The sequence below is a fragment of the Natrix helvetica genome, assembly GCF_964273705.1.
Source record: "Natrix helvetica genome assembly, chromosome: 16".
In the NCBI taxonomy this organism is placed as follows: Eukaryota; Metazoa; Chordata; class Lepidosauria; order Squamata; family Natricidae; genus Natrix; species Natrix helvetica.
The window spans coordinates 5,498,068-5,521,506 of NC_138563.1; the positions used below are offsets into that span (position 1 = coordinate 5,498,068).

The 23,439-nt window shown below is 45.1% G+C and overlaps 2 protein-coding genes across 2 annotated transcripts; one reads left to right on the top strand and one right to left on the bottom strand.

The window, feature by feature from the left end:
• Window positions 1-2,181: 2,181 nt before the first annotated feature.
• On the bottom strand, window positions 2,182-8,841 carry LOC309399773 (V-set and immunoglobulin domain-containing protein 8-like; the record flags this gene model as incomplete). Its single annotated transcript, XM_081967879.1, has 7 exons — window positions 2,182-2,623; window positions 3,691-3,832; window positions 4,689-4,805; window positions 5,740-5,904; window positions 6,509-6,851; window positions 7,563-7,738; window positions 8,793-8,841. 7 exons carry the CDS (start codon window positions 8,839-8,841, stop codon window positions 2,182-2,184), a joined length of 1,434 nt encoding a protein of 477 aa, XP_081824005.1.
• A 6,305-nt stretch (window positions 8,842-15,146) lies between these two features.
• Window positions 15,147-22,606, top strand: SLAMF8 (SLAM family member 8). Its single transcript, XM_081968264.1, has 5 exons — window positions 15,147-15,763; window positions 16,730-17,059; window positions 18,225-18,512; window positions 20,666-20,782; window positions 21,461-22,606. Exons 1-5 carry the CDS (start codon window positions 15,727-15,729, stop codon window positions 21,508-21,510), a joined length of 822 nt encoding a protein of 273 aa, XP_081824390.1. The 5' UTR covers window positions 15,147-15,726; the 3' UTR covers window positions 21,511-22,606.
• Window positions 22,607-23,439: the final 833 nt, after the last annotated feature.

A 23,439-nucleotide genomic window follows, 5' to 3' on the forward strand; every position in this document is an offset into this window, starting at 1 on the left:
GCCAGACTATCGGGGTGTATCAATAGTCCTCGATTTATGAGTTCATTTAGTGACCATTCAAAGTTATGATGGCGCCAGGAAAAGTGACTTGGGAGCGTTTTTCCCGCTTACGACCGTTCACATGATCAAAATTCAGACACTTGGCAACTGACTTGCATTAATGACAGTTCCACTGTCCCGGGAAGTCACGGAATCCCCTTTTGCGACCCCAAGTCAATGGGGAAGCCAGATTCACTTAACAACGGGGTCACTAACTTAATGACTGCAATGTTTCATTAACCACCGTGGAAAGAATAGTCATAACACGGGGGCAGATTTCAGTAAACTACTGAAATTTTCCAGTGTCCCATAAGTCACTTTTTTCAGTACAGGTAGTCCTCGACTTACAACGGTTCATTTAGCGACCGTTCAAAGTTACGATGGTGCCAAAAAAAGCGTTTTTCACACTTACGACATTGGCACTATCCTTGTGATCCCGTGATCAAAATTCGGACACATGGCCACTGATTCATATTTATGACGGTCGCCGTCTCCCAGGGGCGACATGATCCCCTTTTGCGACCTTCCAACAAGCGAAGTCAATGGGGGAAGCCAGATTCACTTAACAACGGTGTCACTAATTTAATAACAATGGTGGGGATTCACTTAACAACCGTGGCAAGATTATTCGTAACATGGGGGAAATTTTCAGTAAACAGCTGTCTCACTTAGCAACTGAAATTTTGGGCTCAATTTTGGTCGTAAGTCAAGGACAGCCGCTACACAATCAAGCCAGGAAGAGACTTATCTGCCCTTTTTCATTCTCGGCGGATGTTTAATTGGTCATTTATAAAAACAAGACATGAGTCATTTGCATAACAATATCTTGTTTATTAAGAGAATTTCTACGCCTTTTCCTTCCGACGGCAAAGTATTAAGGAATGACTTCTTTTACACGATGAAAGCTACCCTACAGTCACCCTGTCAATCACAGGCTGGAGTGCGCTGTGTTAATACAATTAAATAAATAATCTTGCAGCGAGACCAAAGGTGGAGTTAAAAGTGTCCACATTTTGGGGAAAGAAAAAAAAAACACCAGCAACTTAAGTTTTCTCACATTCGAGAACTCAACATTCTCAAACTCAGGACAGCCAATTCTTCATCGTAATTTTAAATCCGTAGGAAGAACTTGATCGGCAGACAACAAAAATGACGTATCAACATCTGTCCCGAACGTCTGGCTGATGGGTTTGCATTCTCCTTGAAAAGGTGGGGCCAGTTCGAATAAAAGGGGAAAACCAAAAAAATGCAAATGCAAGAAAAAAATTAAACCTTTAATAATTTGCAAGACTGGTGTCCGTCTTTTTTGCAATTTGGTGTTTGGATACAGCTGCATGCAGCTCCTGCTGACATATCACCATGTATGTAGGCTCCAAAATCACCGTAGATGGAGACGGCAGCCATGGAATTAAAAGGAGTTTGCTCCTGGGGAGGAAAACGATGGCAAATGTAGACAGCATCCTAAAAAGCAGAGACATCACCCTGCCAATCAAAAGTGCGTATAGTCACGGCTGTGGTTTCCCCAGTTGCAACGGATGGCTGTGAAGGTTGGACCACAAGGAAGGCTGAGCGTTAAAGAATGGAGGCCTTTGAACTCTGGTGCTGGAGAAGACTCCTGCATTGAGTCCCTTGGACTGCAAGGCCATCCAACCGGTCAGACCTAGAGGAGATCAACCCTGGCTGCTCTTTAGAAGGCTGGATCCTGAAGAGGAAACTCAAAGACTTTGGCCAACTAATGAGAAGGAAGAAGGACTCCCTGGAGAAGAGCCTCATGCTGGGAACGATGGAGGGCAAAAGAAGAAGAAGGGGACGGCAGAGAAGGAGGTGGCTGAATGGAGTCACTGAAGCAGTAGGCATGAGCTTCAATGGACTCCAGAGGATGGGAGAGGACAGGAAGGCCTGGAGGAACGTGGTCCATGGGGTCGCGGTGGGTCGGACACAACTTCACAACAACAACGTAGGCTTTGTCTGTGTGGAATTGTAGTCTCCAGGTAGCAGGTTGGAAAACAGTGAATTATTGCATTTGAAAATAATAATAATAATCGGTCGCAAGATTAGATGAGATATTCCCTGCCATTTTTGTAACTCTGACCGCCGCCGTTTGCAAATGTTCGGGGCGGGGGGAAATCAAGAGCAGGAGACTTAAATGACGAGTCCATCGCGAGTTTTAGCCTGCATCATTACGGGAACGCCGCCATATTGTCCTGGGTGGCTCCTTTTTCCGTGGGTTGCGTCCCGATCACCAGTGGGAGAATCTGAATTCGGACTCTCGTGGCACGGCAGGTTAGAAGAGGCGGAGGCAGAGGATTTTCCGTGGCTGTAAGAAGGTCCGCAGGGGTCGTAGTGAACCCGAGCCTTGGTGGTGACTGTGGAAGGATGGCCGCTGGATGGGGGCGAGGTGCAGGAATTTGGACTCAGCTCTGGTTCTTGACTCGCAGAGACCATCTCCACCCCTTCTTGTTCCCGGGGGGACTCGTATTTCCGGCGTTGCATGAAGCTGAGGTTATGGGGGATGTATCCCAAGACAGATCGTAAACTGCTGTTACGCCTCTCCTGTCTGGGATGGGGGGCAGCGGTGTCTACTCTGGAGGAGGGAAGGAAAAATCTTACTTCTCTGGGCAATTTTGGGATCTGTTTCCAAGGAAGCCCAGCCAAGGGAGAGAGATGGGGCGCAAAGGGAGACTTAAAAGACCTTTTGGGCACACTTAGAACCCTGGAGTTGGATGCAACGAGGAACCCTTGAGGATATCCAGTCTGACCTCTGCCCGGTGCAAGAATTTAAATTAAAACATCCTGCAGAGATGGCCACCTGGGTTTTGCTGGTATTCCTCAGTTGGAGAAGGAAGCGGAGGAAAATGTTAGAGTAAACAAAAGAAGGAAGGAAGGAAAGAAATAAAGAAGGAAGGAAGGAAATAAATAAGGAAGCAAGGAAGGAAAAGTGTGTGCGAAAGAAAAGAGAGAAGGAAGACAAGGAGGAAGCAGGAGGAAACATTAGCGTGAAAGAGAAGGAGGGAAAGAAGGAAAGGAGAAGGAAAAAAGGAATTTCGTGAAGGGAAACGAAAGGAAAAAGGGAGGGAGGAAATTTCTGTGTGAAAGGAAAGAGAGAAGGAAGGAAGAGGAACATTTCTGTGTGAAAGAGAAGGGAAAGAAGGAAAGGAGAAAAAAGAAGGAAGGAATTTTGAGAAGGGAAAGGAAAGGAGAAAGAGGGAGGGAGGGAAGGAAGGAAGGAAGGAAGGAAGGAAGGAAGGAAGGAAAATTGTGTGAGCAAGAAAAGAGAGGAGGAAGACAAGAAGGAAGCAGGAGGAAAATTTTGTGCGAAAAAGAAGGAAGGAAGGAAGGAAGGAAGGAAGGAAGGAGGGAGAGAAAGTTAATTCTGAACCCTTGGAAAAGAGCTTACAATCCAGTAGAGACCAAACGTCTGAGACCTCAGGAGCATTCACTTATTATATGAAAAATGAATAAAAGAATAATGTCAAGAGGAGACGCTACAAATCACCCCAACGCTCTGGATGGACCAATCATGGCACCACAATGACAGCCTCGTTCATCTGAGAAGGACACCCTGAGGTCCTCAAAACTGGTCCCAAGTCAGGAAGAACGGACATCTCCCCCAAACCCCTCCCTCCCTGGCCTCCCCCCTCCCCACCTCACCTGATTTGGCTGGATTCCTTCCTGCAATCCCTCTTCTTCTTCTTGCAACAGCGAACAAGGCAGACAATGAGACAGATGAGGAGCACCAGGAAAAGCAGAGAGCCCAGGATGGCTCCCACGATGATGGTCAGGAGAGGGGAATCTGGAGGAGGAGGAGGAGGAGGAGACCAAAGTGAGACACCATTGGCTGGAAGGGGCTGGCTTGAGCCAAGGATCGAGGATCTTGATCATGGATATCGTATTGAAAGCTGATGCTGGCTAGGTTTCCTAACTCTGGGATCTGGATATTTTTCTAGGCAATGAGATGTTGTTTTCCTTGTGTCTGAAGACTTCCATTCCTCCCTTCCTCCCTCCCTCCCTCCTCTTTTCCTTCCTCCCTCCCTCCCTCCCTGTCTACTTCTTCACCTACAGTATCCCCTTCCTTCTCTGCCTTTCCTTCCTTCCATTTCTCTTTTCTCTTCTTCCTTCCTTCCTCCCCTCCCTCCTGTATACCTCTTTACCTATCTCTTTCCTTCTCCTTCTTTTTCTATTTTCTCTCCTTTTCTTCCTTCCCTCCCTCCCTGTCTACCTCTTCACCTATCTCCTTCCTTCTCCTCCTTCCCTTCCTCCCTCCTCTTTTCCTCCCTCCCTCCCTCCCTGTCTACTTCTTTGCCTGCAGTATCTCCTTCCTTCTCCTCCTTTCCTTCCTTCCATTTCTCTTTTCTTCCTTTCTTCCTACCCTCCCTCCTGTATTCCTCTTTACTTATCTCTTTCCTTCTCCTTCTTTCTTTTTCTATTTTCTCTCCTTTTCTTCCTTCCTTCCTACCCTCCGTACCTGTCTACCTCTTCACCTATCTCCTTCCTTCTCCTTCTTTCTTTCTTTCTTTCTTTCTTTCTTTCTTTCTTTCTTTCTTTCTTTCTTTCTCTTTCTTTCCTTCCATTTCTCTTTTCTTTCTTTCTTTCCTTCCTCGCTCAAGCTTGGGGCTTGAGGAATAGATAGCAAATGGCTTTTCACTTACCATGGGAAACTTCCAAAGTGCAGCGAGCTGATCCAACTTTGTTGGAGGCGATGCACTGGTAAACCCCAAGATGGTTAGGTGATACTTTGTGAATGACCAAATCCCCAGGACTAGAACCTTCAGAGGAGAGAGAGAGGCCAAGAAAGGTGTAAGAGTATATGTGTTTGTCTGCCTATCCATTCTATCCTCTACTCATCCATCCTTCCATCTATCAAAGATCTATCTGCTTCTCTGTTTTTTCTCTCTATCCGTCTGTCCGTTCATCCGTCCATCATCCATCTATCTGTCCATCCTCTATCTATCTATCATCTATCATCTATCTATCTATCTATCTATCTATCTATCTATCTATCTATCTATCTATCTATCTATCTATCATCTATCTATCTATCTATCTATCTATCTATCATCTATCTATCTATCTATCTATCTATCTATCTATCTATCTATCTATCTATCTATCTATCATCTAATCATCCACTTATTCATCCACATATCAGTCCATCCATTCATCCATCAACAATTTGTCCATCCATCCATCCATCCACTCATTCCTCTCTCCGTCCATCTATCCCAGAGGTTCCTTTATATTTTGTCCTCGAATCCCCACAAAAAGACCCCGAAGGGGGAGATTCTCTACAGCAATACAAGCGTTCCTTGCACGTATCCGGCCCAGGGGTCGTAGTTTGAGGGGGGCGTAGTTTAAGGACCCCTGGGTGAGTGCAATATAAAAAAGGCAAATAATTTTTCTGCGGACCACCAACATTTTCTCACAGACCACCGGTTGGTGGCCGCTATATGTTAAAGCATAATTTCCTTTTGAGGCCGGGGCAGATGGGAATTGGAGTCCAAGCACATCCCAGGGCATTCCATTAGGTGCTCTAAAGAGGGATTGTTTGAGTCATGCATGAAGACTTTTCAACAAATCAGTTTAATCGCATTTCCCCCCTGTCCCTGGCCTCGTTTTCTCTCCCTCTCTCTCTCCCTTTCCAATGAGTCTTCCTGCGCCCCATCACACCAACTTTAGGGGCATTCCTGCAGTTTATCTTACCTGCCATGGTATTCGTGGGCAGCCCAGCCTCTATGGGGTAGTCTGCCAATTTGGTCCAGCGGTACATGAGAGGAGGGGTGCCGGTTTGAGAGCTGCAACGGAGCGTGATTTCGTTGCCGAGGAAAACCTTGCCTGAGATGGAGCAATGCGGCGGAGAAGGTTTTTCTAGTAGAAGGACAAAAGCGGGGCGTCGGTTAGCAAAAGTATTGTCGGCCTCGCCGGATAAACCAGGCAGGAATCACAACTGGGCTTGAGCTAATTCTAGTTTGCGGTAAAGTTACATCGGCCGGATCTTGTAAGTCTGAAAGTAGAATTCTTCTGCTGTCTCCTTTACAGCCTGAGAAACTAGGGAGGGTCCCTTCTGAGCCTCTTGCTCTGCCTGTTATACATGTGAGGGCTATGCGGTCTCTTATCTGACTGTCCTTGAGCTCCTTCTCCCAATGTCTTCTCCACATACCTGCACCACTCTGAACTCTTCCCATAGATCTAGATTCTCCTCCTCCTTTACAACCTGAGAAACTAGGGAGGGTCCCTTCTGAGCCTCTTTCTCCATCCCTTGTGCAGCCGAGGGCTCAGCTGTCTCTTATCTGCCGGTTGCCTAAAGCTACATTAATAGAATCTAGCGCATCTGAAAGTACAAATCTCCCACTGTCTCCTTTACAGCCTGAGAAACTAGGGAGGGCTGCAAAGCGGTATATAAGTCTAAGTGCTATTGCTATTGTGTTAGGGGCCGTGCTCCGCTTCGTGTCCAGTATTCACACTCACTCACCGAGCACCATGACGGTCACTTTACGAGTGGCCACCGAAGTCTTCTTCACTTTGCACTCGTAGGTGGCCGAGTCGGAAATCTGAACGTTTTGGAGGTTGATGGATGCATCGTACTTGCTCGGATCCGGGACGGCGAAGTTGACCCGCTGTTGTAAGCCGTGGCAGCAATCGTTGGCCGACCCAAACAGCCGACCGCCTTCGCTCTGCTGGACTCCCGGATTACTAAAACGGCTGGCATCTTGGTGTCCTGACCCTCCCCTGGGGTGAAAATATGGATATCCGGGGTGGATCACTTGTTGGCCTTGATAGCTCAAGATCTGATGGGCAGGAAGCACAGAACAACACTGTTGAATCAAAAACAGAGAGAAAGAGGTTCCTGATTGGCTTCAGGAGAAACGGGATCTGGTGGCTGCAATTTTTGCAAACCGATCAGAGTCGATCTCCCCATTTTGACCTAGAAATTGGAACCACAGGTCCTTTCATTTTTGCAAGCCTGCATATGTCGCTCTCCAAATCCAAAATTGCAGAAATCACGTTTGTTTTTTTCAGATATTAAGCTTTGACTTGTTATTGTCACTCGACTTTGCAACTCTGATCAAGCGATCTTACCTTGATAACTTTTAGGTAAAGGTTCCCCTCGTACATATGTGCTAGTCGTTCCTGACTCTAGGGGGCGTTGCACATCTCCGTTTCAAAGCCGAAGAGCCAGCGCTGTCCGAAGACGTCTCCGGGGTCATGTGGCCGGCATGACTCAACACCGAAAGCCCACGGAACGCTGTTCCCTTCCCACCAAAGTCCACCCATCTTAAAGCTGGCTGGGGGATTCTGGGAGTTAAAGCCCACCCACCTTAAAGCAGGCTGGCCTGGGGATTCTGGGAGTTGAAGCCCACCCATCTTAAAGCAGGCTGGCTGGGGAATTCTGGGAGTCGAAGCCCACCCATCTTAAAGCAAGCTGGCTGGGGGATTCTGGGAGTTGAAGTCCACCCATCTTAAAGTCGCTAAAGTTAGGAAACATTGGAATAAGTATTGAATCTGGATGACCTCAACAAACTCACCACATTGTCCAAATTGGTGGGATCAGCATTCATCTGTGTCCACTCAATATCCAAGTCATTGGGGCCGTCATCTTGGGGTTCCAGCTCAAACGGACACCACAACTTCACCGACTCCCCCTTGGCCAGGTAGATGACCTCTCGGCCTTTGGCATTAATCTTCACAGCAGGTGAAAGAGCTGATTGTCCAAACAAAGAGAGACATGTCTTTACTTGCTTGTACAGCACCGGAGAGTAACTTACTGCACAAAATAATTTAATTTCTCCAAAAATATTCCAACAGACTTGAATGCTTACACCCAGAAAGCTCAGCTCCTCTCCTCTCCTTTCCTTCCCTTTCTTTTCCCTCCATTTTCTTTTTCTTTCTTCCTTCTTTCCTTTTTTCTTTCTTCCTACTTCTTTCCTTATTTTTTTCTTTCTTTTCTTTCTCTTTCTTTCCTTTTTCGTTTCCTTCTTTCTGCTTTCTTTCTTTCTTTCTTTCTTTCTTCCTCCTTCCTATTTTTCTTTCTTTCTGCCTCCTTCCTTCTTTCCTCTTTTCATTCTCTTTCTTTCTGCCTCCTTCCTTCCTTTCTTCTTTTTCTTTTTTCTTCCTTTTCCTTTTTTCTTTCTCTCTTTCTTTCCTTTTTCCTTTCTGCCTTCCTTCCTTCCCTACTTCTTTCCTTTCCTTTCTTTGTCTTTCTTTCTTCCTCTTTCCTTTCTATCTTTTTTCTTTCTACCTCCTTCCTTCTTTCTTTTTCTTTGTCTCCCTCCTTCCTTTTTTCTTTATTTCTTTTTCTTTTTTTCTTTCTCTCTCTCTTTCCTTTTCCTTTTCTGCCTTCCTTCCTTCCCTGCTTTTTCTTTTTCTTTCTTTCTTTCTTTTTCTTTCTTCTTTCTTTCTTTTTCTTTCTTTCTTTCCTTCCTCACTTCTTTCTTCTTTCTTTCTTTCTTTCTTTTTCTTTCTTTCTTTTTCTTTCTTTCTTTCCTTTCCTCTCTTTCCTACCTTAATACAGCAATTAATTTTGGATCACATTTCTCTCTCCTGCCTTTACAAAATCTAACCTCAACCCACCCACCCACCCACCCACCCAACAACAAAGAGAACTAGAAACTTGACTGTTTGCTGCTTTCCAAAATGTGGTACAGTTCAGAAGCTCCCCTCGTTTCCCAACCGCCGAGCCTCTCCCCAGCCAAGGAAAGCCACCTGGGACGGGATGCCTTTCGCTGCTTGCCAAGAACGGACGATGCCAGCCTTACCCGGTGCCAGGCAGAGAAGGAAGAACCTCAGGGCTTGAATTCCAGTCATGCTCCAGGCTGGATTTGGCAGGCTTGAGAGAGCGAGAGCGTCTTTGTCCCAGACTGGGAAGAAGTTGGAGCAGCCGAGCTTTTGATGCTGCGGGCCTGGCCCCTCCCTGCCCTTTTGGATGCCTTTGGGGTGAATTGAGGCGCTGCCACGCCACTTCCCAAGGGTGAATTGGCACAGCCGCCACCACCCGCTCGCCCTTCGAGTCACATTTTCACTCAGCCGTGGAAAGACAAGCGGCTGTCCTTTCACCACGGGTGCCCCGGAGGATGAGAAGAGAGCTCCGTCACGCTTCGTTTCAGCTTTGCTTCTGATTCCAAAGAAGCGAAGGGGCCTTAGAGGTCATCCATCCCATCCCCAGTCAATACACGTGAGGTTGAAGCCTCTGGAAGGAGACGTTTCTTCTTCCACGCTTCCTGAATTCCTGCTAATGCCCAGCCAGCCTCACTCCTTCTAGGTCCCTCAAGCAAAGCTACCTCTAGGCCAGGGGTCACCAACCTTTCGGACCTCAGGGACCGCTACATTCATAATTTTAAATCCCCCTAATATGATTTTTTTTAAAAAAAGATAAATAGCATTTAGTGCAATATAAAAAAATGCAAATCATTTTTCTGCAGACTACCAAAATTTTCTCGTGGACCACCAGTTGGTGACCGCTACTCTAGGCCACCTCCTTGTGGTGGTGGTGGGAAGTGGCTGGGGTGGGCAGCTGGATATGTGCAATGAGAGGCATAACTTGGAAATAGGGGCAGGGGGAACAGGGAGAATGTGGGGTGCTGGCCAAGGGGGCAACTGTAGGCCAGGGAAACCCAGATTGTAGTCTCCTCTCGGTTATAAAAGCTCAAAAGTCAAGCCTGTCTCCCTCTCTCTGCCTAGCGGCCTACCTCACTGGGATGATGTATATAGATAAAAGGAAGGAAGAACGCAGCCAAGGTGCTGTGGAGGAGGAGGAGGAAGGGGATGGAAAAGGAAAATGGAGAAGAAGAGGAAGAGAAGGAGAAGAGGAGTGAGAAGGGGAAGACGGACAGAAGGAAGGAAGGAAGGATAGTGAAGGAAGTCAAGAGAAAGAGAAGGAAGGAAAGGAGGAAGAAGGTTGGGTGGATGGAAGAAAAGAAGGAAAGAAGGAAAGAGAAAGGAAGGAAGGATGGGAGGGAGGGAGGGTGGGTGGAAGGAAAAGATAGTGGAGGAAGAAAGTCACGGTTGGATGGATGGATGGATGGAAGGAAAAAAAGAAGGAAACGAGAAGGAAATAAGTCAAGAGAAAGGGACGGAAGGAAGGGAGGAAAAGATAGTGAAGGATGGAAGTCAAGAGAAGTCAAGAGAAATAGAAGGAAGGGAGGAAGGGAGGAGACACGATTGGATGGATGGATGGATGGAAGGAAAAAAAGAAGGAAACGAGAAGGAAATAAGTCAAGAGAAAGGGACGGAAGGAAGGGAGGAAAAGTTAGCGAAGGATGGAAGTCAAGAGAAGTCAAGAGAAAGAGAAGGGAGGAAGGAGAGAAGTTTGGATGGATGGAAGGCAGGCAAGAAGGAAAGAGAAAGGGAGGGGGGAAGGAAGGAAGGAGAAGAAAGGGAAGAGAAAGAATGAAGAATAGGACAAAAAGAGAAATAAAAAGGGAAAACAGAAGAGGAGAATCTGGGGAAGGAGGATGGGGAAGGAGAAGAAGAAGAAGAAGAAGAAGCAGAAACGGAAAGAGATGATCCGGCACCTGCAGACAGGTGTCTATGACCTTCCAACCTCTCCAGAGTCTCATTTTGGGCTCACCAGGGAGGGGCCGTGACTCTCCCGCTGTCCACAACGGGCAGGATATGATCCCTGCCGCCAGCTCTACAAACCCACAATTAACCCCGGCTTGTAACAACCCGGCCTGGGTGCTGCCCCAGGAGATGCCTGAGCAGTCGGGGTGGGGACGGCTGAGGAATCGGCAGAAAAGGAAACCGTTTTTCTCCCCGGCAAACCATTGACTTCCTCCTCAAACCTTGGCATCGCTTTGCAAACTTCGGCACAAAAATTGGCAGCAATTTTTTTTAAAAGATGCCAAGATGTTTTAGCATTTTTCCCCCCAAAGGACTTCAGCTGCAGCCCTGCGAAAAATCCTGCTCAACGACCATCCTATGACCTGCATTTATGACCGTTTGCAACCTCCTGCAGCCACTTGATTGAGATTTGGGGTGGGGTTTTTTGGGGGTGGATTTTCGGCATTTACGTCTTGCACAAAAAACACCCATTAAAGAAAATAAAGGTTCTGGAATTTAATGAAAAAGGTTGTAAACTCGGGTGCAGGGACGGGGTTACCTGCTTAACGGCTGCAATTTCCAGCCTCAAATACGGTCGTAAGTCGAGGACTGCCGGTAGATAAACAGGATGCGAATGAAATGCACCTCTCAGAAATCAACACAACGGCCCGTTCAATTGGGGTTAGTTGTTATATCCACTTTGGTGTTGGTTTTGGCTCACTGTGACATGTTATTATGTTCGTTTGATTATTTTTGCTAAAATAAACAGCCTAAATGTTTTTGCTGTTTAACTGGCTGCAGCCGAATGGCTGTGTTCTTTATTCCTCAAGAGGAAGGGGGGGATCACCTGTTGATTTAGCATAATTGATTTAAGATGGGTGGACTTCCACTCCCAGAATTCTCTACCCAGCATCCATTAAGATAGGTGGACTTCAACTCCCAGAATCCCCCATCCAGCATGCTTTAAGATGGGTGGGCTTCAACTCCCAGAATCCCCCAGCCAGATGCTTTAAGATGGGTGGACTTCAACTCCCAGAATCCCCCAGCCAGCATGCTTTGAATGGACCTCAACTCCCAGAATCCCCCAGCCAGCATGTTTATTTTATTCAATGCCTGCCTGTCTTTCACATGTGTGAACACATGTACAGTACACTTGAGTGAAAGAAGACGGATGAAGAGAGTCCTTCCCCCGCTTTCAAGCATTCCTTCCCTCATACGTGCCCTTTTTTTTGCAGCTAAGGTAGACTGCACCAGGCCAAGGGAGTTCCACAAACCATTTCCTCTTGAGTGCAAACCATTTTTTACTGGATCCCGTTCTTGCGTTCGTTGACTTTCCTCCTTCCTAGCTGGCCGTATGCAACAGATTTACACGCGACAGCGTATATATTACACAGCTATGCATCCTGCCAAAAGGAAGTGAGTTGGCAGGTGTTAACAAGAAGTCAGTGGCACTGCCAGATTTTCCTGTCTCAATTTGATCTCGCTCCTAGCCTGGCTGAGGACTCGAATTCGGCTTCGATTTCGCCATGAAGAGATGCTCAAATATGGCGCAAAGGTAGCTTGGTGTCAAATCATCCAAGTGACATTCAGATCTAACAAGATTCTGACCCATTAAAATTCAAAATCTGCCACCTGCAAGACTGGCGAAAATCTTTAGTAACCTGTCCACTAAGTATATATATTATAGACCGCCCCCTCTCCCCAAAGGGACTTGGGGCGGTGTACAGACCACAATAAAACAATATACAAACTTAGATAATTATAAATACCCATTAAAACAAATTATATGACAGGCTGTACAGTTGTAGTTAAAAGTTAAAACAACCTAAAAATCTATCCCTAGACATTTAAAATTTAAAATATAGGCTAGAGGGACACAAAAGCTACAGTTAGGCCAGGCCAGCTAAGTTAAACAGGTGGGTCTTAAGTTTTTTCCGGAAGGAGCGGAGATCAGTCGTTATTCTAATGTCGGGGGAGAGGTCATTCCAGAGGGTATGGCCCATCACAGAGAAGGCCCTACTCCTGGGCGTCGCCCGCTGGCACTGCCTAGTGGACGGCACCCGGAGGAGTCCCTCCCTGTGAGAGCGAATCGGCCGCAGGGATGTATGGGGCAGGATGCAATCCCGCAGGTGTTGGAAATGCAGTCAGACCCTAGGAACCTATGTGGTGGAAGTGCAGTAAGAGACTATTGGGAAAAAATGCAAAACTGGCTGTAAATGATAATTAAACAGAATGTTGAGTTGAAAACCAGAAACATGTACCCTGGGTATATTACAGAGGGGCATGATATTTAGTTTTACACATATCTATATATGCTAAATATTGGAAAAATGCGATACCATGCCGACAGACTGATAATCCCAAAGATTCTGGAGTGCGCAGAAACGGGTAAACTCACATTGGAGTTACTGGTATCAATGGATGAATAATAGGGACATGAAATGTACAGCTTAGAAACATGGATGTGTAAGGTTTCCAGCAGTTTTCCCCGAGTCAGTGAAATGCCAAAGGGTGGCATTTTTTTCCTCACGTCAAGTTTTATCCGGACCCAATCACCTGGCTTGAATTTGTGAACAGCAAAATTGAGAGGTCAGATTTTAGCTAGGATTCCTGTGTTTCTGACAGGAGATAAAGAAGAGGAGAGGCCAAGTATACAGTTCTTTGCAGACGTATCTTTAGTCTCATGTTGTGGAATTTCCCCCATTCTGTCCAAAGTGTGGAAATCCAAACATTATTTCAGGAAGCAGAGGATTTTGCGTTCCGCGGAACATTCTCATTGCCTCTATGATCGATTGAAGCACTTTTGCGGTAAAATGAGTAAATTATTTGTTACAATATACAATACAATAGCAGAGTTGGAAGGGACCTTGGAGGTCTTCTAGTCCAACCCCCTGCCTAGGCAGGGAACCCTATACCGTTTCAGACAAATGGCTATCCAGCATCTTCTTAAAGACAATTCACAGCATTCAGAAATTTCCAAAAACAAATCACATCAAACCTTAATCTAACTACCTTGTAAAACACGGCCATACACCCTAACTTAGATTTACATCAGACAGATTTCTTTCTGGCAGTGTTTCACTTTTGTTATTCCTGACTGCCCTATTAACAGCACAAAAGGTGTGAGGATTGCTCTGGTGGTTTGAGTTACATGCCAATTCCTGGAGGGAATGGGGATGGCATTTAAAAGGACCCATGAAGGATCCAAATCCCAACTGTAGGAAGGACACACAACTTTCACAGAGGCACATGTGCCACAAAAGCCCAACAACCAAATGCTCAAAAGGAAAGCACCTTTACAGCAGCACATCATTTTCTTTCTTCCCCCCCCCCGCCCCAAACGATAGAATTCTTTCTATCATGATGAATGAGGGGTGCATATTTACCAGGGGTAGTATGGAGGACCATAATATTTGCAGGCTTATTATGAGGGATGGCAGGCACGAAGGATGCAATGACTGCCATCCCAGATCTCTAACTCATCTCTAATAATTCCAAAAAGGACAACAACTTGTGTTGCAAGCAAACAAACAGACAGACAGACAAACAAAATATCATAGGATAAGGGCACCTTGACTCATAAGCATGTAAAAATACACTCAGGCCTAAAAGAGGAAGAACGGCTTCAAAAAATAAAACACGCAATCCAAAAAAGAAAAAAACACTTTGAGTCAACTCTCCAAAATTCAGATTCCATTCAGATGGAAGCAAATTCTCCAAAGGCAGGTATCAGAAACAAACAAACCATGTCATAGGATGGAACACTTTTGACTGTGGATATCAAAGAGGGAGGAAGAACAGCTTCGAAAATAAGACAAAAGAGCTTCGAAATAAAACAAACTTAATGAAGTATGTTGAAACATATACGAATGTAAGCAAAACATCTCAAAATCATTTCTTTTCATAGGTTTGATTAATCATTTTAAACCTAAACAATTTCCAGATGAAAAATCAAAATTGTATTCAGAGCAGAAAAAAGGAAATATAACTGCATTTGTCACCCAAATTAAAGATCAAGAAGATACAGAATATTATATGATTTGGAACAAGTGCTATGAATGAATGAAAAGCAAGAGGTAGGAATTAGAGAAAAGTAAGCTTATAAATGTTAGTACCGAAAATAAGAAAGTAAATAATTAGAGTACTTTAATGTAAGAAGAAATGTAGCTAAAAGTTTTTGGTTCTATTATTACTATTGTTACTATGTCATTATTATTGTTATTAGCTTGTATGTCAATGTTTAACATTACTCTTCTTTTTTTTGGTCTTTTTTATATTTGGAAATGGTATACCCTGACAATGCACTGTTTTTCAAATAAATAAAATGTATTTTAAAAAATTAAATAAATAAAAAATAAAATTCCAAATTGTGGGGGATCCGGGTACTCCGATAACCATCGCTCTGAACCTATCCAGGCAGACTCGAAAAGATGTAAGGACTGTCCTCAGTCAAAATTGCACACGCAGGGGGTCCTCAACATACGACCACAGTTGAGCCCAACAGTTCTGTTGCTAAGCGAGACTTAACAACAGCACTGATTTACTTAACACCTGCGGCGAGAGCAAGGTCGTAAAAGGGAGCAAAGCTCGCTTCACCGCCGTCTTGCTTAGCAACAGAAATTTTGGGCCCGGTTGTAGTCGTAAGTCGAGGGCTGTCTGTATTTATTTTTTAAACCAGATTTTAATAACATTCTTCCCTCTTTTGTTTACTGTTATTCAGTCTGATTTTTTTTTTCTTTTTCCTTTTTTTCCTGGGGTTTTTATCTCTGTTCGATTTCACCATCCTACCAGGCAGAATTTGTTTTCCGGTCACAAGGCTAAATCTTTTCAGTCCAGAAAAAAAGGGTGATTTTTATTTATTTTTTTGATATCACACAATTCCCTTTTCCGGAGCCAGAAAAAAAAATACTCAAAACAATTATCAGAATTTGCGAAGTATTCTTAGAAGTTCAGCCTCCAAGTTCCTGGGACTTTTTTATTTTTTCCAGTTCCACTTTCTGCAAGCGGGCGCCAAACATATTGTGGGAATCCCTAAATTCTTCCTTAAGTGTAAAAGGGGATTTCCTGTGGAAGGCTCTCCATCATGTGAGATTTTACTTTCTCTTTGCCGATGTCATTTCTGCTCCTGCTGCCTTCCAGGACGGAGCTAATATGGGCTGGGTGGCCCTCGCATGGATGATTGCTTCAGGTAAGAGGAATCTCTTAAATTCACAACAAAATAAAAACAGAGAGGGGCCGCCCCACAGAATTGTGAGTAGGATTTAGAATATAGAATGACAGAGTTGGAAGGGAACTTGGAGGTCTTCTAGTCCAACCCCCTGCTTGAGCAGGAGACCTTATATCATCCCAGTCAAATGGTTGTGCAGCCTCTTCTTAAAAGCCTCCAGTGATGGACCACCCACAACTTCTGGAGGCAAGGCGTTCCACTGGCTAATTGTTCTCACTGTTGGGAAATCTCTCCTTAGTTCTAGGTTGACTTTCTCTGTCATGATCTTCCACCTGTTAGTTCTTGCCCTGCCCTCAGGTGCTTGGTCTAATGTCTCCTGCCTGGGGCAAGGGATTAAGAGATCTCCCCCAAAATTCTAACAGATTAACAGAGTTGGAAGGGACCTTGTAGGTCATCTAGTCCAACCCCCTGCCCAAGCAGGAGACTCTCTAACATTTCTGACCAAGGACAGTCCAGTCTCTTCTTGAAAGCTTCCAGGGATGAAGCTCCCACAACTTCTGAAGGCAACTTCTGTTCCATCGGTTGATTGTTCTCACGGTCAGAAAATTCCTCCTTATTTCCAGGTTGAATCTCTCCTTGTTCAGTTTCCATCCATTATTCCTTGTCTGGCCTTCAGGTGCCTTGGAAAATAGCTTGACCCCCTTCTCTCTGTGGCAGCCCCTCAAATATTGGGAGACTGCTATCCTATCTCCCCTGGTCTTTCTCTTCACTAGACTAGCCATGCCCGGTTCCTGCAACCATTCTTCATATGTTTTGTTTGGGTTGGACTAGAAGACCTCTGAGGTCCCTTCCTGACCTATAATTCTATCTTTCTTCACTAGACATATTTGAGCTAGGTTTGTGGATTTGACTCAAAATGAGATCCTCACAATGTAGAATAGAATTGTATACACCTTGATGTTTAGATATATTTTTTTTTTCTTGTAGCTGTACGCCTGTCGAGGGCCTACACACCAACGGCGGTGTTAGGAGTAGCGGGGAGCTCGGTTTTATTCAAAGCAGCCCCTCCTCCCAATTTTCACATCCGGGAGTTCATCTGGCGTTCCCAGACGCCTTTGGAAGAGTTGGTGGCCACCTCGTTTAAGGGAAGCCCAGAAATCCAGTACCGGTCCCGTTTCTACGGAAGGACTCGACTCCACGACAACTTCACCTTAGAGATCAATCCAGCGGATTTAGAAGATGCTGGGACTTTCTCCGTTCTCCTGGTGGACACCACAGGACAGATGAAACAACAAGCTTTCAGGCTGAAGGTTTACGGTATGTTGCGCTATCAAAAGAGGGGGGAGGCATGTCAGAACCCGTGTTTATTTTTTTTGATTTTTTACTAGCTGATAACCCGTCATCAAGAAGACCTTAGGTAAAGGTAAAGGTTCCCCTCACACATCTGTGCTAGTCGTTCCCGACTCTAGGGGGCGGTGCTCATCTCCGTTTCAAGGCCGAAGAGCCAGCGCTGTCCAAAGATGTCTCCATGGTCATGTGGCCGGCATGACTCAATGCCGAAGGCGCACGGAACGCTTTTCCCTTCCCACCAAAGGTGGTTCCTATTTTTCTACTCGCATTTTTTAACGTGCTTTCGAACTGCTAGGTTGGCAGAAGCTGCGACAAGTCACGGGAGCTCACTCCGTTATGTGGCGCTAGGGATACAAATGGCCGACCTTTCTGATCAACAAGCTCGATGTCTTAGCCACTGAGCCACCTAGGAAGACATTAGCCCAGAGTAAATTATGTGTAATTCTTCAAGTGTTGTTTTTCTCCGTGTTGCAACAGTCAGGAATTCCTGCCCTTTGCGCTTTACTTCCCCGTTTCTTATTTTGATTTGATTTGCTTCACTGTGTTTATTCGGCTTTTAACTTTGGTTTTTGTTTACATTACTTGACCTTTTTACTTTATTTTACTTGACCTATTCTCTTTTACATTAACTCTGACTTTAAATGGTCTTTTTATATTATTTTACATTGCTTTTAGGAAGGAGGCTCAGTGGCTAAGACGCTGAGCTTGTCGATCAGAAAGGTCGGCAATTCAGCGGTTCGAATCCCTAGCGCCGCGTAACGGAGTGAGCTCCTGTGACTTGTCCCAGCTTCTGCCAACCTAGCCGTTCGAAAGCACGTAAAAAATACAAGTAGAAAAATAGGAGCCACCTTTGGTGGGAAGGGAACAGTGTTCTGTGCGACTTCGGCATTGAGTCATGCCGGTCACATGACCACGGAGACGTCTTCGGACAGCGCTGGCTCTTCAGCTTTGAAATGGAGATGAGCACCTTAGCTATGTCCCTTGTTCAGCACAATTGCTAGCTAGGACATCTGGCCACTGACCTTAATTATCAGAGGTATCAAATTGGGAGGCTGGACGGAAACCTTCCCTTGCTTTAACCCCTTCCCCACGTTGCCCCCTCCCCTGATTCTTGGCCTCTCTCTTCTTCCAGATACAATTTCCACCCCGGTGATCCGGGTGTTCCCGGAAGAAAAGGACGTAAATGGCTCCGAATCGTGTCTGCTTTTCTTGAGCTGCCATTCAGCAAGCAGGACTAACGTCACTTACGAATGGACAGGGCTGGGGGGTAAACATTGGATAATGGAGGAGGGCCAGCTGCTACGGATCAAACTGGATCCCAAGGAAGCTCCCCAGGCGAGCTACACCTGTACGGCCTCTAACCCCATGGTCCTCAAATCAGCGACCGTCGAGCTCCGCGGCTCCTGCCAACGACTTTCAGGTAAGCGGCCAATTGGGGGGGGGGGTGTCCCTTTCCCCAATTGCAAGATATTGGGAGGATGAGGTAGTCCTCGACTTACGGCTGCGATTGCGCCCCCCTGCCCAACTTTCTTTGGCTAAGGGAGACCATTCAGCGAGTTTCGCCCCGTTGTACGACCTTTCTTTTTCCCCCGGCCACTAAGTGGATCAACGCAGTTGTCATGCTCGTGACACCGTCGTTCAGTGAATTGTGGCTTCTGCTTAGTAGGAATATGTCTTATTTTTATTCTACTAAGTATAGCCTTGGTAAGGCCACACATGGAATATTGCATCCAGTTTTGGTTGCCACAATATGAAAAGGATACTGAGACTCTGGAAAGAGTGCAGAGAAGAGCAACGAAGAGGATCAGGGGACTGGAGGCTAAAACATATGAAGAACGGTTGCAGGAACTGGGCATGTCTAGTTTAATGAAAAGAAGGACTAGGGGAGACACGATAGCAGTCTTCCGTTATCTCAGGGGCTGCCCCAAAGAAGAGGGAGTCAAGCTATTCTCCAAAGCACCTGAGTTTAGAACAAGAATCAATGGGTGGAAACTAATCAAGGAGAGAAGAAACCTATAACTAAGAAGAAACTTCCTGACACTGGGGACAACTAACCAGTGGAACGACTTGCCATCAGAAGTTGTGGTGCTCCATCGCTGGAGCACTTTTTTTTTTTTTTTTTTTTATTAAAAGAGTTTTGTACAAACAAATTTTCCCCCTTTTCACCCCCCCCCTCCATACAATATAAATCTCATACAAATGCTATACCCCCCCGCAAAAATTCACATTCAAATATTATACCAAACACTTTACCCCCTCCCCACCCCCCATCTTAAAATAGATTACTCATAACCCCTCTCCTCCCAACAAAAACTATAGAGATTAGTCTTAAATTAATAATAACACATTGATCATTTTCTAAGCTAATTTAACATCTATAACTCTTAATATAAATTTCTCCTAGCCTAACAATGTTTCATTAGTCCCATCTTCTAATTTATTCATACATATATATTGCCCCACCCTCCACCCTAACCCTCCCCCACCTCCCGCACAAACCCACCCCCCTGACTTCCGCTGTATACCACTCTAATAATTCCAAACATCCCATATACTATTTACTCTGATCATCTATCGGTCTAAACATTCTTACCTAAAGGCTAGATAATAACTCCTAGTCTGGTATTTATTCTGTATATAATCAATCCATTTTGCCCATTCCTGTGTGTAATCCTCCTGTTTCTGAGCTTTTAAGAAAGCTGAAATTTTTGCCATTTCAGCGAACCCCGCCACCTTCTGAATCCATTGATCAATTGTTGGCAAAAAATCTTTTTTCCAATGTTGCGCAATCAACAACCTAGCTGCTGTAACCATATACAAGGCCAATTTTGTTTCCCCTTTGGTAAAATCCTTAACTATACCCAATAAAAACATTTGTGGAGTGAATTGTATTCTTTTCTTAAATACATTCTGCATAACCCACCATATTTTTATCCAAAAAGCTTTAACCTTGTTGCAAGTCCACCATACATGAAAAAAGGTAGCATCTAGACACCCGCATCTCCAACATTTTGGTTGAACATTTGGGTACATGCATGATAATTTTTTAGGATCTAAATACCATCTGTAAAACATTTTATAAAAATTCTCCCTTAAATTCTGTGACTGTGTAAATTTAACATTCTGAACCCATATTTTTTCCCACGTTTCCAACATAACCACTTCCCCAAAATTCTGAGCCCATTTAATCATACAATCCTTAACCAATTCACTTTCTGAGTCTCTTTCTAACAGTACATTATATATTCTTTTAACTTGTTTTGGACCAGTCTCTTTTATCTGCTTAATCAGTTCCACTTCTTTATCCATAAAGCCGACCCTGCGATCTTCCTCCCATCTCTTCTGAAGCTGTATGTAATGTAACCAATTTAAAGTAATTCCTTCTTCCAACAGCTGTTCCAAAGTTTTTAACTTCCATTCGCCCCCATCAGCAATAAGCACATCGCTGGAGCACTTTAAAAAGAGACTGGACATCCGTTTGCCTGGAATGGCATAGGATCTCCTGCTCGAGCAGTGGGCTGGACTAGAAGACCTCCAAGGCCCCTTCCAACTCTGTAATTCTATGTTCTCCAGGTGGTGAGAAGAAGACAGCATACAGTTTCAGAGAGCTTCTCTTGATCGTCATCCCAGTGGCCTCCTTCTTCTTCATGTTGGCGGTCCTTTCGTGCGTGTGCTACAAACAGCACTCCGGTAAGTAGCCGTTCCATTGATTCATTGATCTCACCGTCAGGAAATTTCTCCTTAGTTCTAGATTGCATCTCTTTTTGATAATTTAAGACGAACCAACACACACTCTAGCAGGGCCTCTTCTTATTACACAGTCTCTTAAAGGGACAGCAGCCAAATACGCTGCTGACTCATTCCCTTCATTCCATCAGCTGTTCAGCTCTTAAATTATCACCTAGACGTACTACTTGTCCTGCTCTCAGGTGCTTTGGAGAATAGTTTGACACCATCTTCCCTGTGATATTAGAAGACTGCTCTCATATCACCCCCTAATCCTTCTCTTCGTTACGCCAAACCCGTGATGGCAAACCTATGGCATACGTGCCAGAGGTGGCACGGAGAGCCCTCTCTGTGGGGCATGCACACCGTCGACAGCTGCTCCTCTGATTTCCGGCGCGCACATTCTTCGTCTTTGGCTGGGGAATTCTGGGAATTGAAGTCTGGACATCTTCAAGTTGCCAAGGTTGAGAAACACTGCTCTAGACCCCTAATCATCTTTGTTGCTCTTCTCTGCATCTTTTCTAGAGTCTCATCTTTTTTTTGCATTGTGGTGACTAAAACCGGACGCAGCATTCCGTAAGTGCAGCACAAACATTTCATGTATAAACATCTTATGCATCCAATGTTAATGTGTCTTTATAGGGAAGAAAATGTTCTACACCGTTCCCGGAAATGAGTTGATCCAGATTTAGCAGACGGGAAACGCGGATCTTCCTTGGGTGACTCCGGCTGAGACGGCGGAAGGTGTTTCGCGGGGAACGGGGAATTGAGAAGTGGGAAGAAGTTGTGTTTGGTGGGGAAAGACTTCCCTTCTACCCCTCCACAGAGAGTTGAGAACTTTGGGAGCTGAAGATGATCCTCTGAATTTCGATACTACAACTCCCAGGGTACCCCAGGCACCACAGCAACCACCGAGAATTCTGGGAGCTGAAGATTGTCCTCTGGATCTCAATACTACAACTCCCAGAGTAACCCAGGTAGCACAGCAACCACTGAGAATTCCGGGAGTCAAAGACTGTCCTTTGGGTTTGGTACTATAACTCCCAGAGCTCCCCAGTCAAGAGAGGCGCTGTTGTGAATTCTGGGAACCAAAGACTGTCCCCCAGGCATGGGGACTACAATTCCCAGAGTTCCCCAGCCAAGGAACAACCACTTCTGAGAATTCCGAGGAACCAAAGTTTGTCCTTGAGGTCTGTGAACTAAAATCAATCAAATCTTGATTACAGCCATAGACCAGCATACTGTGAACTACAACTCCCAGGTTTCCCCTGAGGACTTTGGAAGCTGGAGACTGCCCTTCAAATCTGTCAGCGCTCAATCTTTTAATTTCTGAGCCAAAATTCTAGCAGTCCCCATTTTGTTTTAATCAGCTGTAAGGCAAATAAATGCCTATTTTTAAAATCTCTCTCTGTCTCTCCATCCTTTCTTTCTCTGTCTCTCTCTCTCTCTGTGTCTTTGTATGTGTGTGTGTCTCTCTCTCTGTCGCGCGCTCTCTCTGTGTGTGTGTCCCCTCTCTCTCTGTCTGTCTGTCTGTCTGTCTGTCTGTCTCTCTCTCTCTCTAATGTCTCTGTCTGTCTCTCTCTCTCTCTCTGTCTCTCTCTCTTATTTTTCTTTCTCTTTCTCTCTTTTCCTGGGAAGCTGGTTGGGGAAATTCCTTTAAGATCCCCCAACCTTCTGACTTTTACAAAAGAGTATTTTCCTATCATGTGCTCAGTTTCACTTTTGAGTTTTGCAATATTCATGTTTATTTCCAAAGGTCAAATAAAGCCACAGGTTTGTTTTTTTAAAGCTTCATTTTCTTGTTCCAAAACAGCACCATCTACAGGCTTTAAAAAAAAGGAATTTGCAGGGTTTTTTAAAAAATAAAATAAAATATCCTTCCATTTAGGAACTCCTCGTGATTGGACCCCAAGCTAATTCTCCATTTACAACCAGAATTGGGATCAGAATTTTCATTGCTAAGCAAAGCAGCTGCTAAGCAAGTCGTGCCCGGTTTTACCTCTTTTTTGCCACGGCTGTTAAGTGAATCACTACAGCTGTTACAGTGAATCACAGTTGTTAAGCGAGTCCAGTTTCCCCCCGGGGGAGTTTGCTTCTTGTTGTGGGCCACCAGCGGCCAGTGGAGCAGATTCGGACAGTGAGGAGGGTTGGGGAGGAACCTGGGCCAGTCCTGGAGTCTGGGGAAGGCTCTGAGGAGGGCTCTGTTGAATGAACAATTCATTCAAATGCTATCAGTGGTCTTTGGACTTTTCTGGTGCTTCCGCAAGAATGAAAAATTACCTGTCAGTCCATTATAATAAAAAAGAAAGGTGCATACAAAAGCTTCAGTTTGCAAAACAATCCCAGTCAAATAATAATTTTAAAATCACCTGAAATGTTAATGCCGCTTTATAAGGCCCACACTTGGAATCCTGCATCCAGTTTTGATCGCCATGATGTAAAAAAGATGTGGAGACTCTGGAAAGAGTGCAGAGAAGAGCAACAAAGAGGATTAGGGGACTGGAGGCTCAAAAATATGAAGAACGATTGCAGGAACTGGGGATGTCTAGTTTGATGAAAGGAAGGACTAAGGGAGACATGATAGCAGTCTTCCAATATCTCAGGGGCTGCCCCAAAGAAGA

What these genes read in the sequence shown, in the direction of transcription:
- SLAMF8 (XM_081968264.1), top strand. Translation starts at nt 15,727, where the DNA reads ATGGGCTGGGTGGCCCTCGCATGGATGATTGCTTCAG. An exon ending in CGCATGGATGATTGCTTCAG is followed by an intron (nt 15,764 to 16,729) that starts GTAAGAGGAATC and finishes TTTTTCTTGTAG; the next exon opens with CTGTACGCCTGTCGAGGGCC. An exon ending in TTTCAGGCTGAAGGTTTACG is followed by an intron (nt 17,060 to 18,224) that starts GTATGTTGCGCT and finishes CTCTTCTTCCAG; the next exon opens with ATACAATTTCCACCCCGGTG.